This window comes from Lepidothrix coronata, unplaced genomic scaffold (genome assembly GCF_001604755.1).
Source record: "Lepidothrix coronata isolate B3197 unplaced genomic scaffold, Lepidothrix_coronata-1.0 Scaffold165, whole genome shotgun sequence".
Taxonomy (NCBI): Eukaryota; Metazoa; Chordata; class Aves; order Passeriformes; family Pipridae; genus Lepidothrix; species Lepidothrix coronata.
In genome coordinates, this window is record NW_016690345.1 from 189,485 (window position 1) to 207,842 (window position 18,358).

At 44.6% G+C, this 18,358-nt stretch overlaps 1 protein-coding gene across 10 annotated transcripts in view; it reads left to right on the top strand.

The window, feature by feature from the left end:
• Window positions 1-18,358, top strand: part of AGAP1 (ArfGAP with GTPase domain, ankyrin repeat and PH domain 1) — a 292,625-nt gene that overhangs the window by 180,191 nt on the left and 94,076 nt on the right. For 7 of the 10 annotated variants that reach the window (XM_017829556.1, XM_017829558.1, XM_017829557.1 and 4 more), the window contains one exon: window positions 8,219-8,380. The exons of the other annotated variants lie outside the window; for them this stretch is intronic. In XM_017829556.1, coding sequence (XP_017685045.1) covers window positions 8,219-8,380 — 162 coding nt within the window. The remainder of the gene's footprint in view (window positions 1-8,218; window positions 8,381-18,358) is intronic. 10 annotated transcript variants of the gene reach the window in all.

Here is an 18,358-nt window from a genome sequence, read left to right on the forward strand (position 1 = left end):
CACAGACCACAAATACAAGTTTGTGATTTACTTTTGTCATTAATCACCCGAGTCAATTTTCCATTTGGTTGGGTTTGCTGTTAGTTCAGTGATACACAGCTGCAGCAATGGAAGGAGAAGTTGTCAGTTTGGTCGTTTCCGAGGAAAAAAAGCCCAATTTGAAGTGCATCCGAGATTTCCCTTTCATCCCACTAGAGGGGGATCCCTCAAGGTCATCTTCTCCCGTTCCTGTGGACTAGGATTTGCTCTTTCCGGAGCTAGAGAGCAAGAAACTTTCACCGTGAGTACCCTATGTTCCTCAGTAACTGGGGGAAAGGAGCAGGGCACATGTGAGCCTTAATAAAATAAGTATTTGATAAAATAACTGCATTTGTTAAATATTGGAGGCAAAAAGAGTTTGCTTAGATTTTCTCTTTAGGGAAGGAGGGGAAAAAGGGAACTGTCTGAGGATCCTTTCTAGAGGTGGTCAGAGAGTGCCCGTCCCCGGTGATGCTGAGGTGGGTTGAGGGCAGGAATGTGTCGGGGAGCCTCAGGAGGGTGACAGACAAGCCGCAGCCAGTGCTGCTCAGCCCGTGCCTGTTTCCCTCCCGTTGATTTTCATGCCTCCATGAAAATTTTATTCAGGCACTGTATCCTGAATAAAATCCCAGCTCTGCCCTATCCACCTGGTGCAATCCCACTGACTCCTGACGGCTGCTCTGGGTGGTACCAACTGGTTGGACATTCAGACCTTCGCAGGGTTGTTCGCTCTCTTTCCCCCGGTGATTTGAAGATATTAAAGCCATCAGGAGGGTTGAAGCTGATTTACTAAACGGGGAAAAAAATTCACAAATGTGTTTGGAGTATTGAACTGCCGTTGACATCTAAAGTCCCAACCATGCTGTTTTCCTCCACACTCCAGCAATCAGGACATCCAGCAAACCCATAAAAAACCAAACTAATAGCATGAATATTCAGTGACCTAGAATACTAATTATTGTCATGAATATTAATGTGATCGGACTTGCTTTTTCCTCTTCTCTTTCTATCTGGCTCTTTTTTTTTTTTTCCCCTCTATTTTTTTTTTTTTCCACTCAGCCAGCTCTAAAGATGGACCATAATGAGAGCATTTAAGAGAGAGAGCGCTCTCCGCCGTGACAGGGACCGGGGTAATAAGGAGAGCTTGATTAACGTGGTGCACTTGGGGGAGAGATGAGAAGATTCACGTGGGCCTGTTGTGGGGGAGGCAATGAGGCACCGGCGGCTGTGTTGCTGCTCCCTCAGATTAATGAGGCCTAAGAGTGCATTAGGAACAGTGACAAAGGTTTGATCTAATGGGCTCAGTCATTTTTCCTTTGAGTGACAGACGCACAGAAGTAATTGGCTGTGCAGAATGGCAGCTCATTGGCAGTACTTAAGGATACATTATCCCCGTTGTGTGGCCCGCAGAGGCTGTTTATCAAAACTGCTCACACTGCAGACATGCATTCACTTAGCTGCTGTTACAGTGGCAATAGCTATAAAAAAAAAAAAAAAAAGTCATCTCACATTCATAGCTATTGTCTCTTTTGCGAAAATAAAGTTTCTTTGTTCCGTTTCCTTAAGAGGCAGGAGGATATGGGAATGCCAAGCAATCGTCCCTCCCCATCCTGGAGAGGCTCTGGATGCAGCTCCCGGGGTTTGGGGAGGGTCGTAGCTCCTGGGAAGCTCCCAGAGTTGGTTCAGTTAATCCTGACAGTGCAGGTGAGACCCACCACCCCCTCTCCGGTGCCATGATTAACAACTTCCACAGGCAGTTGATGGAATTAGGAAGCATTTTACATCCCTGGCCTCAGGGCCCCCGCACGGGCTCTGCTGTAGTGTCAGCAGCATCAGACCTGCGAAGGGTTTGATTCTGTGCTGTTATTTTTTGCAAAGTTCGATTCACGGTTCTCAAGAGGAATGACAACCAAGTAAGAGCAGTACAAAGTAGAGCTTTTGCCCGTGTAAAACCTCAGAGTCTTAAAGCTGCAGTCCCTGAACAAGCAGATAACCTCAGTCAGGACTTGCCCAGAAAGCCAAGCAAACCTTATTTATTACTTTTATTTGTTAAAACTACTGCCAGGAAAGGAAAACACACTTTGATCCCAGCAGAATAAATAGTCGGGGATCTTGAGCAGGAGCCCGCGGTGAAGATCTTGGGTTTAACTTTATTTTAGAAGAGATGTCTCCTCTGATGACTTAATTTTCCTCCACACTTGCTGTGTGGCTTTGGCATGCTCTGAGAATAATAGCTTTCCTCGTTATACTCCCCAGCACCACGTCCTTCACTGCCAGGATATTTCTTGGCACTGCCTTGTTTGTTCATTAGTATTGACCCCACTCGGTCTGTGCGCTGCTAATCGAGCCTGGGTTGTGGGGATGGAGATGGAAGGGCTTCCTCTGTGAATAGCTGCTTATCCTCAGGAATTTGGGGCAGTAAAGAGATGCTTCTGGGGAAAAAAAAAATCTTAAAAATAAGTAGAACCCACAAGCAAGTTGCCTGGTACAGAACTGAAAATGATTGCCAGCGTGTTGAAGGAGAGTTTTAACACTGGAACCACTGTGGCTTGGAAAGATTTAGGATCACAGAGTGGTTTGGGTTGGAAGGAACCTGAAGGAACATCTAGTTCCAACCCTCCCTCTCACTCTTTCTTGTTCCATATACGAGTAAGCTCAAGATATTTTAAATCCCTGCTCAACCCAGGGAAGATACAATGAGCTTGAAACAGAATCCATGGCAATGCTTCAGGGAATTTACCCACTGAAGAAGCTGGCTGTGGAAGTTGGAGCCCTGGTCCCACAGCTGATCTTCTGAGAACGTGGCCAGACAGTGCTCTGACACCTGGGCAGTGCCTCCCTTCCAATGCAGGCTGACTCTCCTCAGCTGGAGAGGAAAGGAGCTGGAAATAGCTGTTTTCCCAGATTTCGGTGCAGTGTGAAATCTCCAGAGTGGGTGAGGAAAGGAGGATCCCCTTGGAAAAGATGGATGTTGAGGCAGAAAACTGAAGGAACCCAGAAGAGCCATCCCCAAATTTTCCTGGTCCCAAGGGTCATATCTATAGGTGAAGCAGAGGCAGAAAGTACAGCAGGGATGATCAGACATTCCTCAGGGAGGGTTTGTCCACTGGAAAGATTTCTGCACAACTCTGGGAATTAACCCCTGAGCAGGATGCAGAGGGCAGGAGAAGGGAATGCTTCCCATCCTTTTGCAGCCAGCAAGGGGGCCTCTCCCTTTCTCTTTACACCCTAATGCCTGAAAAGGCTTGAGGGAGCAGTGCTGGGTGTGGGTTGGGAATGGGCATCCAACAGCCCATGTAACCTACTTGACAGTGCCTTTTGCTGAATTAGAGGGCATTTCAAGAATAGGCAGAATTCCTGCAACACGGATTGACCCAACATGATTTGAAACAATTAACCCTCTGATATCAAGAGTCAGGATTTCCTGACCCACAACTCTAATGTATTTTTCATTAGTTCTAACAGCTGGTGAGCGCAGCCCTCTGGCCTTAAGAGGTTTATTTCCCTTTTTTTTTCCTTTTTTTTTTTTCCGGAGAGAAACTCGTTGTGAACATGAAGAGCTTGGCACAAATATAACATGACCATGGAGAAAGCATAGCAGTGGGCTGCAGTTTGTCTGATTCAGTCTTTCTGTGCAGCCTCTCTGCGGGTCTCGCACGCCGCTGCTTCATGGAAAAATGCAGTTCTGCTTCATGACTCTTGCAGTGTCTGCTGGTCTCATAAATCCAAGAGTATATTAGTTGCACTCAGGAAAGTAAGTTCTTGTAGCTGATTTGTTTGGGAGGAATCACAGCTGTGTCTGCAGTGGGAAATGAAGATCACTTGTGTGTCGAAGTCACTTGTCTCTCACTTCTGGGTGCAGTGAGAGCTGTGTTGGCTGTGCAGCTGTGATTTCTGGCTGCTGGAGTTGGTGAAGGCTTGAAGTGATGTGTCTGTTGAGGTAACCTGTGCTGCCCAGCGGTGATTCACTGTACTACTGAGTTAAAAAACAGCAAAAGAGGGATTGCTGCCATGCTGCCCACAGAACTGCTCCATTGCAGGAGCAGCGTGACAAAAACTCTGAGTGGTTTCTGGTTTGTGGGACAAGTTACAGCGTTTATGTAAGAGAACATTTATATCAACCTCAACTGCTTGTTTTATTAATTTAATTAATTTTTGTAATAGAGCCTTTATCTTTTGTCTTTTACTGACCAGATCCACCCTTAACATCTTGTACTCTGTGTTTGTATAAATCTTTGTTATTTTCATAGCATTTCTAAGGACTGTAACCTGACCTTGCATTTATGGTTTGTTGTTTTGCAAATCCGCAACAACTGAGTAGGAAGATCTGAAGTGGCTCCCTTCTTTTTGGGAAATGGAGACACGTTCTGCCCCCAGGGTGTGTGTTTCTCTCAGCCTCTCATTACCTACGTACATGGCTTAATTCCTCTCATGCCCAGTCTCGCCTTCACTTGCTCTTTGCAGTGATTTATGCTGAATAAATGGGGATATAAATTGGATTTTGTGTGAGCACGCTCACTCTTCTTAGAGGCACTTCTGCTGAGCATTGGCCAAACCTGGAAATTACCTCAAATCTTAATTTGGAAGGGTTTTGTGGAACTTAATTGTCTGAACGTTTTGTAAGCGCGATCGTAACGGGGTGTTTTATAACATCAGAAAAGATAGTTTTAATAAAGCTGTCTAGAGCTAGAAAGAGGAATTCTTCCTTTGATGCTCCTTTGGTAGATGAAAACATTTTTGTTCAATAGGAGACCAGCATCTTTTTTTTTTGCTCATTTGAGACAAGTTCTGGCAACATACTGATATTCATTCAAATATAAATGCCATATTCCCTTTGAAATGCAAATTGTTTAAAGAAAAATAGCATATGGTAGAGGTAAGTACCTTTTCAAATCAGCTCACACACTTTAGGGATGTGAGTACAGCTAAAATTATTCTTTGGAAAGAATCTGGAGCCTTTGACACATTGAAGCTTGAACTAATCAAGGCTTCCCAGTAAGCATATACACATATCCATATCAAGGAAACAGTGCTGAGAATACATGGATTAGCATAGTAATTTAACTGCCCCCTGCTAATCAACTTAAGCAACCAGCTGATGCATTTAGGATGTATCTGAAGAGACAACTCTTTCACAGCTCCAGAATGGGCCAGGTAACTGTCCAGGAGTTTGGGGTTAATGTGAAGATGGGTGTCCGTCTGTCTGTGAGAGAGAGAGGTGTGCTTATGTGTGTACAGATGTACAGATGGGGGGCAAGAGATGCAGGATGCATCTTGCAGGAGCTCAATGTAAAGGCTTCATGTGCCTAACCCAATATACAGGCTTCCCTTTTCACAGAATCATCGAATCCCAGAGTGGTTTGGGTTGGAGGGACCTTTAAATCTCCTCTAGTCCCTGGGCAGGGACACCCTCAGAATTTTCACTGGGTGCTGCTGGCCTCCTCTTTTGAACAACTCTGCTGGTGAGGCTTTATCTGTGAGGAAAATGAAAGGGCATTTGCCAGGTCTGGGTTGGGGTTTGCCTGTTGTAGGTGGGAAGAGCTGTGGGACTGTGCTGTAGGAGCTGTGTGTGGAATGCACAGTGTGCAGGAGCAGGGGCTACCTTTCAGTGCTCCTTGCTCTGGGGTACAGTGCTGGTGCCTGGTGGGGGAGTGGGATACATGTCCTGGGCGTGCTGCACTTGGTGGAAAAATTAGCAATGGATAGGGAAATAATGACGTTTAAATAAGGTTGTAAATACTGAGTTTGGGCTAGAGCTGAACACGTTGAGGAGAGGGAGAGGAAAGGACACACTGTTTTCTGTTATCTGGCCCTTCTGATATCTACCCATAGATTCTGGCTTGAGGATCTGATATATCATGAAAATATACACCCCACCCCCCCAGCACCTGGACAAAGTGGAAATTAATCCTGAATAAATGTTATTGGAAGGGTTGCAGGGCTACCAGACTATGGCAGTAGGAAGGACAGATCCGAGTTAGTGGCATCTCTGCTCAGTAAAGTGTTACGTGATGGCACTTGGCACCTGTTTTGTGCTTGCAGCCCTCACCCTTCAGAAAGGTTAACTGAAAGGAAAAACCTTCTTTGTTTTGCAGAGTAAGTCACTTCTCAACAGGTTCATATCATAAGGTGAGGTTGGAGTTTCATCAGATGGGATTGAGGTGAAAGTAAAGCTTTTGGTGCTGACGTGGTGGTGTAGAAGTCAAGATATTCTCATTTTAAGGTTTTGCTTTTGCATCATGGTTAGAAAGTGGAGGCTCGTGTTCCAAAGCTTGTGGACTGGGTGAAAGATGTCAGTGTAGAAATATCACTGCTTATGTTGTGTCTGTGTTGGCCTAAATCTCGAGTTTCTAGAGTGCATTTGGTCTCAAGCTCTGTCATTCCCATCAGCCACTCCCTTTCATTTGGTGGATCATCAAAATAATTTAATAATGTTTATAATTTTTCTGGATTTTAAAAAACAGAGGAAAAGGGCATTTCAAAGTGAGCATCAGCAGCATCATGGAGGTTTTGGAAGGAGATATTTCTTTTAGGAGACCTCAAAATATATGTACTGTCGGCTCCTGTTTCCATTTTCTATTGTGATTTTAAGGTGCTGAGATACAATTCGATCCTCTGCTCTGGACTCTCATGCCTTGGGAGGTCCCAGCATGGTTCCAAAATCCACTTCAGACTTTGCATAGTTAAACAAATTGGTTTTTCTGTCTGTATTTCATATCAGAGATGCCACACAGAAGTTGTCGAAGCTGAGTAAGTACACTGAAGATTCAGATACCGTGATGGATCTGTGTTAAGGACTAAGGATGAGATTTAGTCTTGGGAAAGGGGAGGAGAGAAAGGGACAATTATGCCAACTCTAATAAACACAAAGTAGTTCACTAAGCTCTGCTGTCTTCCCAAAGGCTGCTCTGGGAAAAGACATAATGATAGAACTGGGAGTCAGGAGATCTGGGTTTTATTTTCAAGTCTGCCACAATCTTCCTTTGTGGCCCTGGGTCATTTAACCTCTGAAAAATGGGGGAAATGATAGCAGATAATTAACAACCTCACAGGAGCATTGAAAATTAATTCATTAATTTTTCTGAACTCATCAGTAGAAGGTGCAATGGAAATGCAAAGTGTGAGGGTATGTTATAAAATTGTGTCTGTTCCTTTCCCTCTACATGTGTTTTTTAAGAGTATTTCTCAATCCACAGAAGACCTGTGGGGCACCTTTTGAGAGCCTGCCATGAGGAAGGAAACTAGCACTGTGAATTCTTTGTAGCCCTGTAATATGCAAGACCTGTGCTGGGAATGGAGTAAAATGTGCTCAGAAGCCAAAACTGTGGAGAGCAGACTTTGGCCCATAGCAGGTTGTGAGCAAGACCGTCAGGAACCTGAGTTTCTGGAAAGGTTTTAATTGTTTCTGCTCTAAAATTTAGTCACTCTTCTCCCGTTTTGTGGTCAGAAACCTGTCCCTGTCGCTCCCCCTCACACACACCTCCCAGCATTTTAAGGTCCTCTTCCTCAGTGATGGGGAAAACACAGAATTATTTCCAGTGTTTATTGGGTAGAGGCTGTTCTTTGTGTCTCCCCTTTTGTGTCACAGGCCTTCAGGTGGAGTTGTGATGGGTGTGTTCTGTGGGGCAGGACACAGGAATGACACCTGCAGTCAGTCCAGTGTGTGTTTTTGTCCTGGTACTGGTTTAAGATTAAAAGCCCAAATAAGTTTTTGCTTGGTCTCACAATTCTAGGAGTCATTTTCTCCCCTTGGTTTCACTTTGGGGAAAGACTGTGTGAGATATTATTTAGAGGTAGATTCTTTTAAACTCTCTGAGTTGGCTTGGTTGTCCCATCTCAGTTGCTTGTATGAAGAGTGGTTTTAGGAATAAATTCATTTTTTGTGCACAGTTTCTTTCGTAACAAGCAGAGAACCTCTACAGAAAGTGACTGGTGGCAGGGTGGTGAAAGATCGTGTTTTCAATGGACAGAACAAGCTGAAATGGTGAAAATTCAGGCTCTTTTGTCAGAGGTTCTGAGCTAGGTTGCTGAAGTGGGTGGTGGCCCAAAGCCCTGCTGGCAGGGCCGTTGTGCCGAGGCCTTCAGGGAGGGTTTTGTGGCGTAACCTCTGCGTGTGCTCTGTTAAGATACACCAGTCCATCCTCGTGCAAATCCGTGCTGTGTTCTCTATTGACACGATTTGTTTTCCATTTGTGCCTAGGGAACGTGACTACTAGCACATCTGTGTCTCAGATGGCCAGTGGGATCAGTCTGGTGTCCTTCAACAGCCGCCCGGACGGGTTGCACCAGCGCTCCTACTCGGTCTCCAGTGCAGATCAGTGGAGCGAGGCAACAGTCATTGCAAACTCTGGCATTAGCAGTGGTAAGAAACCTGGAGCTGGGGGGGAATACGTGCTTTGGGGTGAAGGGGGAGTTTGGTGCTTTGCTTTTTTTTCAAAAGGAAAGAATGCACTGACGCAGCCCGGTGTTGGTGCCACTGCGCTGCTGGGGGTCAGACTTGGAGCATGTGAGGGGGAAAGAGAAAGGAGATAAAAGACAATGGATCGATGCAGTGCTTTTTTTTTCAAGGCCAGGGACTGACAGGACAAGGGGGAAAGGCTTTAAACAGACGGAGAGCGGGGTTAGTTGGGATATGGGGAAGAAATTCTTTCCTGTGAGGGTGGGGAGGCCCTGGCACAGGTTGCCCAGAGAAGCTGTGGCTGCCCCTGGATCCCTGGAAGTGTCCAAGGCCAGGTTGGACAGGGCTTGGAGCACCCTGGGCTAGTGGAAGGTGTCCCTGCCCATGGCAGGGGGTGGGACTGGATGATCTTTAAGGTCCCTTCCCACCCAAACCATTCTGGGATTCTGTGATAATGCACCTGAAATTAAAATTAAGCATTATTATAATTACGTTAGCTCTTCCTGTTGAAAAAAGAATCATTAGAAGGGTTTGGGTGGGAAGGGAACTTGAAGATCATCTCATTCCACCCCGTGCCATGGGCAGGGACACCTTCCACTAGCCCAGGTTGTTCCCAGCCCCATCCAACCTGGCCTTGGGCACTTCCAGGGATGGGGCAGCCACATATTGTATGTTGTTGGCTTGATATTCTGATTTCCTTACCCTGTGGTGGGCATTAGCAGTAGGTGTTAGTATTAAGTAGGTATTAGCAGTAAATGATCCTCCAGATATTTTCATCCATGTGTCCTTTCTCTGCTGTGCTCTCACTCTAATCCTTCCATTCTTCTGGCGTAGCTGTAGTGTTTCCTCAGTGGAGCATTTGAAAGTATTAAAAGGAGCAAACACTATTCCAGATGGAGCTTTGGAATTACTACACTGCAGCAGTGAGACAGGGGTGTTTGTTTTTTGAAGGGTAGATGTGATATTTGGTGTCTCTGGCCTGGAAGGAGTGTCTAGGAAGGGCAGGGCTGTAATGCTGGTCACCTGTGGGTGACCTGATGCAAATCAGAGCATCCTTGGAGCAGCCAGATGGGTGGGCTGGGGCTCAGGTGTGCAGCAGAGATGGTTCATACCAGCAGGGCACACGTGTCTGGGAGTGTGGGGTTTAAAGGGCACGTCAGGAAACCTTGGAAAGTTCAGGAAATGGGGAAAAGAAGAAGAGTGTGTGGAAAAAAAACCTGAGAAGAAGGTGAGAATATGGATAGCAGGGAGAAATGTGAATTAGACAGGAGGAAGGGAAGGAAAGCTGGTTCTGATGGCTGTCTCTAAAATGAGGAGAGTTAGGGGGATATGAGAACTATTGCAGATGTCCCATACATACATATTCTAGAATCATAGAATATTAGGGGGTTGGAATGGACCTTCAGGACCATCTAGTCCCAACCCCACTGCCATGGGCAGGGACATCTCCCACTGTCCCAGGGTGCTCAAGGCCTTATCCAGTCTGGCCTCAGACACTTCCAGGGATGGGGCAGCCACAGCTTCTCTGGGCACCCTGTGCCAGTGTGTAATGTGTGTCCTTGTAAGGTTTGAATCTGGGTATACCCCTGATTGTGTCTCTGGGTTTTTAAGCAGCTCTGAACAGCTTTTCAGTGCCACCTTATGAGAACAGAGAGGTTAAAGTCACCATTACCTTGTTTCTGAGTGGCATTAGCTATCCAAGTCCTAGTTACTGAAGCACGTGCATTTCTGGAGCTGTAAACATGTGGGCAGCACCTTCAGGAGAGTGACACCTGCATTAAAATAGTCCAGATTTTGGCTAAGAATTTTCTAAAGCAAGCAGGCTTGATTGGAGCCTCACTGAAAGGCAGAGATGCTGTAAAATCAATTAAATGTGTCCACCCAGCTCTCCTGCTCCTCTGGAGCAGGGCAGGCAGCGCTACCCTGCTTGGGTGCTGAACTGCTTTCCCAGTTAAGACTTTATATTTTCTTTCCTGAGCTGCTTTGTCGTTTTAATCCAGCCCAATTCTACCTCCCTTCTGAAAGGTTAGGCCAAAGTTTGCGCCTATTTTTTTTTTTTTGCACCCTTCTTTTCTCCTGTAGGTTCTCAAAGGCAGGCTGGGCGGTGTTGGGTGCTGGCTCTGGCAGGAGAGCAGGCAGAGGCCCCTGTGCAGTGAGCAGTGCTGTGCAGGCAGGGGAGCAGTGCTGTCCCCGTGCCAGAGGGAGCAGCCGAGGCTGCAGCAGAGAAAAGCCTTCAAAATGCAGAATTCACTGAATTCCCACAAGCAGCGTGGAAACAGAATGTCAGAAAGTAGAAATAGTACCTAAATTCCTGCCTTTTCCCAGCCCCTTCTTTTGGTAATGCTGTGTTTGCTGGACTTGTCTTTTGCTCCTGCTGCTGAGTTGGAGCTGGTTCCCAGTCCCTGGTAAAGGGAACCTTTTCTCCTCCCCAGCTCTGCGCTCCTACGGATTTGCAGTGCCTTCTTCTGACTTGACACTCAAGTTGGCTCAGGAGAGACAACAGCTAGAATTACCTAGGAAATATTTATTTTAAAATTGCAGGTGACTGGAGGGTACTTGTGGATAACCTGGCTGGAATAATTTCTTGCAGATGTTCCAATATTAACAAAAAAAAAAAAGAAAAAAATTTTAAAAATATTGCTCTATAAATAAGAGGGAAAGTTGGACTAACAATGAGTTTTAGGCAACTAAGGGTCAGCAGAATCAGAAGTATTATGATAAAGCTGCTGCAGAACCTCAAGAATAATTGATTGCTCTCAGTGTATCATCTTTGGATAAGCTCAGAAATGTCCTTTATGTTGGCAAGTTGACGCATGAAAAACCCTTTTTAATTTCAGGGGTTTTTTTCTCCATTAAAAGATTTTTGAATTTTAGTCATAAAAAGCTAATACTGTGAAAGCAGCAGGTACAGTGAGAAGCTAAGCATCTTTTGGAATTCAAATGCCAATGTACTGGAGGATATCCTGCTTATTGTCACATGGTTTTATTGTAGACAAAATAACATATTGGAATTCAATTTTTCTCTGCACCTTTTTTTCACATTAAATTAATACTTTGTGTGGCTCCGGAGAACTTTTCAAAGTCTTCCAAACCAGACCTTTGGTTTCCTGGGGCTTCTGTCTTTCAAGCAGCTGTGAACATCTCCTAATTAGATAAATTACTTTGTAGTGGGCAGAGCCACAAAACAGGAGGTGCTGGTTAAATTAAAGGGGAAAAATAGAAAAATCCATTCTCTGAAATGGAATGCCCCACTGCTTTATGACTATTACTGTGGTAAGGTTTTACATTTAAGTACCTGAGGTCTAAAATTAAATGTCTAATATAATTTGGCACTGGTAACGTGAAGCCTGTGACTGCCCTTGGAGAAAATCCTGACAGCTTAGTTTGGTGCTTAAATTGCTGTCTCTGGCTGGTGAGTGGCTCGTGAGGCTGGATCAGTATTTAGCTGAATCCCACCTGCTGTTCAGCATCATTTGCAATGCAGCAACATATTTGCCTCAGAAACTCCCGAAATTTCCAAAGGCTGTTCCAGCAGCACATGAAAAATTAATTATTTTTGCTTTTTTCTTCCCCCTGTACTCTTGTAAGTACTTGACAGAAGTAATTTTAGCAGCGGGAGAGAATAAAAACTGGGGGCAGTAAATCCCTGTCCAGGAACCTCTTGTGTAGATTCTTTATGGACCCAGAATTGATCTACGTGTCAGATCCTGATGTAGTTTCAACTGTTTATCACCCTAATGGTGTTAGAGAGACCATGAGCATCAACTTATAATCCTCCATGAAAGAAATTGGTGTTTGCAGTCAATGAAGGAGCAGCTCAGCTTTATTGATAGATTTAGAACAATTACTGCTGCTCCAGCTATTGGCTGAGAGGTTTTCCTGGATCCTGCTGGAGGCCTGCCATGTTTTGTCTTTGATAAAGCTTTTCCTTGATGGATTTTTTTTTAGTCCACAGAGAATTATCTGTAGTTACTCATTGCTGGGGAACAGGAGGGTTGCCTGGTCTCATTTGTGACCTGTTCGGGCATTGAAGTTTGTTTCAACAATGTGCATCCCATGATTCCTCCTCTGCAAATTCAGCTCTTATTTCCATAAAATCACGCAATTGTTAAGGTTGGAAAAGCCCTCCCAGCCCATGGAGTCCCCCCTGTGCCCGATCCCTGCCTTGTCACCCAGCCCAGAGCACTGAGTGCCACTTCCAGTCATTCCTTGGACACCTCCAGGGATGGGGACTCCACCACCTCCCTGGGCAGCCCCTGCCAAGGCCTGACCACCCTTTCCAGGAATAAATTCCTCCTGATGTCCAACCTGAGCCTCCCCTGGCACACTGCAGTAGAATTGTGGACAGCCACTGTTGTCTGTTCTGCACTTCACAGTTTGTGCATCTCTAAAGAGCTTGTAAGACAGACCCTCAAACTTGCCATCAGAGCTTTTTTTGGTGACAGAAACCACAAAAATGAGTTTCGTGAGACTTCACTCACAGAAGACCGAGGATGTTATTTCCTGCCTGGGGATGAAGCAGCAGCTTATTCATTCTCCTTTTAAATGTCAGGTTTTATAGATTGGCTTCCAAGGCTGTGTCCTGAGAGTACGAGAGGGAAGGATTCCTTCCTTAAAGACCCAATATTGAGCTGTTCTGGCAGAGCTCTGCAAACAGCACTTTGCATGGGACAGGGATTTCTCTCCTCCAGACTTGTAAATTGTCATTTGAATTCTAGCATGATGTAAAATTCTGCAATAAATCAAATATCTGTTTAAATATCATCCACTTAGGCTTTATCACTGTACAATTGCTTGTACGGGCCATTTGAGCTCAGCTGTAATTTATGGAAGTTGTAATACCTGGTGTCTTTTGAGTTTCTAACAGTTTGGTGCTCGGGTTTATTGATGTAAAATTGAGTTCTCACTGTGCCGTAGGGTGTGAGAGGTCATTGGAGTGTTGATATTAATGCAGACCTTGCAACTTGCCTTACTTGTCTGATCCTGAGCCCTTGGAACGATTAAATGATGGAACCTTCTGCTGTGTTTTGGAAAAGAAAACAGTTCAGCTTGAATCTGACATCAGAAGAGTGAACCATTTAGAGTTGTTGTAGTTTGATGGGCAAATTGTTGACTAGGATCAATTATGTAATTTCAAATAGATTATCGAATTTCAGAATTATTTGTGTTCAGTGTATACAGATGGTTTAGGTCAGAAAAGCTTTTTCCTCCTTTTTGAGTCAGGAAATCATGACTGAAAAGCAAATATAAAGTCATTTTCACCTTTTCTTTTTCCCAGCTGCTCTAGGGTTTCCTGCAGTTCCTAATATTTAATACAGTAAAATTCACATAAGACAGTGTATGTGCATGTAGTTTACATTGTCATTAAAATAGGAAGGGAAAGGGAACATTCATCCACTTTTCATGCCCTTTTGTGATCAACAGACAAATTGCTTCTCGCAAATAGTTCCAGAGGGAAACTTTGTCAGTTCAGCTGCTAACAACAACTTATTATTGCCTTTGCTTTGTCAACATACCTTGAGGAAACTCAGATTATAGAGCACCACTTTTTAGCAATTTCTGGAAAACCATCCCCTTTCAGCATCAGGTTGTGTACAGAGGAGCTCTCAGGATTAAAATTTAGTTGACATCCTTGGCAAGCTCTGACCTGAAATAGCCCAGTCAACTAGAAATATTTAAAAATTCCATGAAGCAATGTCCAAGGAATAAGAAACTGTTATTTTCTCAGATTTGCTGATCCCACAGGATTTTAGGTTTCAGATTTATTTTAATTTAGGCAGGGAAGAGCCAGTTTGGCAGCCTGTGGTTCCCCAAAATGACATCAGGCAAGCAGGGCAGAGGGATGGTGATAAGTGCTGTGAAAAGGGTTTCAGGACAAGTGGAAATGGCCTCAAGTTGTGCCAGAGGAGGTTTAGACTGGATATTGGGGGAAATTTCTCCACTGAAAGGGTGGTCAGGTGTTGGAAGGGGCTGCCTGGGAGGTGGTGGAGTCCCCATCCCTGGAGGTGTTCCAAAACCTGTGGATATGGCACCTGGGGGATGTGGTCAGTGGTGGGTTAAGGGTTGGACCCAGTGATCTCGGAGGTCTTTCCCAACCGGAATTATTCTCTGAATGATTTCTGTGCCTTCCTCCTGAGCATTCAGGCTGTGGCTGCAGCTCAGAGAAAACACCAAGCTGGGGATGAGCCGCTGGTCCTCCTGAACCTTGTGTCCAGCAGAGGAGGGAGGTAAAGGAATGGAAGATCTGAAAGCAGTTCCCCGTTTCTGTGTCCGTGGTGGATGAGGAGAGGGCACTGAGGAAGCTCTGGGGTTTAAACTGTTGTGGTGTTGGTTTAAGGAGGACCTTGGGTCTGTGGGCATTTCTGCCCAACTTTGCTGAGTTTTAGCTGCTTCTGTATTTATCCAGTGCTGCTGTTGACATCCTGAGCCACATTCTGTGGATTTTGACAATTCTCCATCTGCGTTTCTTGTTGAAGAGCCTCTTCTTTCTGCTCTCCCTCTTCCCCTGATTAAAATACAAGGAATTGTTGCATTCAGCAAGTCAGTCCTGTGCTTGGTTCCCAAATGCAAGAAACGTGAGTTTGCATCCTCAGATAATTTGACATTGGCAAACTGATGCTCATCTTCATGTTGTTCACAGCCCCAAGTGCCAAATGTCTGTCAGTAAATTATTTCTGTGACTAACTTAGCTTTTTGAGTGGAACTATAAAGCTTTGGTGTTTCCCAATGTTTACTTATGGATGCTTAAATACATATTTTGCACTTAGCTTTGCTTAGGATTTGCACTGAAGTAGGGATGCAAATGGCATGTTCCTTGTGATAGGGGAAAAAATAGATGATTTCTTTTTTGTGATGTTGATTAATCTGACTTGACTGTCAAGCAATGTTCAGTAAATAAGTGCTTTTTCTGCCTGTAGCTGGGCCTGGTTGTCACACCTCTGTTATCCCCACTCAGGAGAAAGGAGGGGAAAAAAACCTCAAAGCAGAGCAATTTACTTTTATTTTTGGAGCATAAACTTTACCTTGACAGGGCAGTGAGGAGAAAAATGTTGTCTTCATCAGCTCTTTTAAGCTCATGGCTGGGAGACACTGTCCAAAAGTCAGGACTTCTCAAGTAAGGAAGGTGGAACCCTTAATGTCAGGTTTAATATTGATGATTGTACCCCTGGACAGGGAAGTTCTTTATCAGGGAAGCCATCCTGAAATCTCTTTTGTATTTAAAAGAGAGTTTAATCTTCCCAGGGTTTTTATTTTGTATGTTTATAGTTTAAAGTTGTTTTAATCTGAAATGTTTGCAGTAATTGCAAGGAAATAAGTGCATGAGCCGGATTCACACAAAATCCTGCAGGAGTTTATGGACTTTGAAAAATTGAGTCATGTTTGGAGAGAGGAGTATAAATCAAGAGACTCATTCTCAAGTAAGCATAGAGGAAGGACATAATGCTGCAAGAGGAGAATGTGGCACTTTATGAACTACTCTGATACAAATAATGTGGCTTAAGAATCTCATAAGCCCAGTGCATTCCATATTTAAGGGCTCTGTAAGGAAGACTTAAAGGAGGGAAAAGAGTAAAAAGTGTACTGATTCCCAAATCAGTACACTTTTATTTTTTCTAAATATTTTTATCTCAATTTAAATAACCTAAATTTATATAATAATATAAATTCTAAATTTACGTGAAGTTTAGCAGTGTTTTAAACACAACGTTGAGAAAGTAAAGAATTGATGTATAACCGCCATGGGAGCAGTTCCTGATTTCAGGATTTTTTTCTTTGTACATCTGCACTTTGGAAGTTCAAATAGGTGCTTGCAATAATTACATTTCTTGTTAAATCTGCAGTGCTTTGTTCTGCAGGATCTGGGTGAAGCGTGTGCAAGAAATGCACGCGATGCTTTTATTTCTTCTCCGGCTTGATGAAGTTTCTGTTCCAATTAAGAACAGGGCAGGTGTCTCATCAGGCACAGCTCTTGGCAGGCTTGGATTCTTTCCAGTCCAGATCACAGAGCGAGGGGTTCAGGGATGTTGTGTATTCCTTACTTACCTATGGAATCCAACACTTCAAAGCTGCTTCACAGTGTCTGCGGTTCGAGGAGTGAAAGGAGCCTCTGTGTTCAGTTCGAGCCACGGCTCGGCCACAACCTGCTGATTGTTGGGGGACAGCTGGAGCGCAGAGACCCGGCCTTCCCCAGGTGGGGCTGCAGCTCCTTTCAAGTCTCCAGGCCCTTCATTTGTCACAGCTGATCTCATCCCTCCATTCAGCCTCGGCTGTGCCACCCACGGGCCGGGTCGATGAGGAGGATCCAGTTTACGAGGGGCTTTTCTGCCGCCTGGGTTTTGTGAGGGCAAAGGGAGGGCCCGGGCTTTATGTATCTGAGCCCTCAGAAGAGCTGGCAGGAGCCAGAAAGAGGCTTGATTAAATTGGAAAATTGAAAAGTAAGTTTGGTGATGACATTTATGCCATCTGACACCTGTAAAGGGCAGCAAACACAGAGCTTCGTGTTTTAAAGGCTTCACTTTTCGGCTCTAGGTTTCTGCAGAGGAAACCTAGGAAAAGGTTTGATTTTGCCTTTGATTAAGAGTGTTCTTGGTGTTGCTTCCGTTATTTCTTTTCCCTTCTGACACTGGTGCTCGTGGCACACGTTACCAGGAAAGCCTTAGCTTTTTTCTGCCTAGCATGGTGCAATTAGCAGCCAATTTGCTATACAGCGATTATTCAGCCTTAATTGGAAAATGTTAATAGTGAAAGTCTCTTGATTTTATTTTTTTCTTTTTTTTTTTTTTTACTCCAAAACACTGATATTAGGGATTGTCACTGCAGTCTGGTGGACTGACAGTGGAGAGTTTCCTAACCTCTTCTCAATTACCGAGTGGGTTTGATGCTTGAAGTTATCCACAGGTTATACAGACTGAAGGTTAAAGTACAGGAGTAGAGACGAGACGTCTTTCTGGCTCTGAGCATCTCTTTGAAGAGAGTCAGTTCTTCCTCTCTGTCTTACTTTGCCTATCTTGAAACACAAGGTAAATATTTTAGTAGGAAGTGATTCAGTAAGCCATGGGGTCATTATTTTCCAAGTGCCTCGAGACCTCAAGGCTCTGTTTCAAAGCACAGTGTTGTTAAATGAGGGTTTTTAATGCAATTAGGAGACAATGCTGAGGGTTAGATCAGGGTGATGCTGTGCCCCTCTCTGTGTAATTGAGGTGAATTTATTATGCACATTGTTTTGTCCAAGGATGTAAAATAGGATTTGTCACACACAGTTGTGTGCACTTGACCACAGTGCAGCTTGTTCATCCCAGGTGTGTTCTGGTGTGCTCCAGGTGTCTGTTTGCTCACACACCAATTGGTGGCAGTGCAGGGTGACACCAGTAAGAATCACATCCTCTCCACAGAGCTGATGCTGCCCAGTGAAAACCTTCTACCAGAAGGAGTGGAGGCTCATCCTTGTAGATCTGTTCAGCAGGAGCCACGAAGTGGAGTTTGCCTTGGGATGTGGTGGCATCCTGCAGCATCCCAGGCTTGCATCTCCTTCTGGTTTGTTGTCCTTATGTGTTCAAACAACTTGTCAGGTTTGATCTTTCCACAGGGCACACTCACATGCAACACAAAGGAGAGGGATGCAAAGGTGGAATGGGGGATAAGATAAATTAGCAAGCTGTGCCCACTCAGGGAGTGGTTTATGTCATCTCTGCTCCCGACCTAAACCTGCTGTAGGCAAGATGTGCAGAGGAGGGATGAACATCTCATTCCCAGTTCCTGTTCTGAGGTTGCAGGTCCTGTAAAATACAGTCTTTGCTTTGCTTGTCACCATCTTGGCAGCACAGGAGGGTCGCTTAGGAATAGAAGTGTCCTCTCCTTGTGTAATTTTCTCCTGGATACAAGGAGCTTACTCAATAAGGAGACTTTGAAAGGGAGTTAACAGGGCATGGTTGCTGCTTTTCT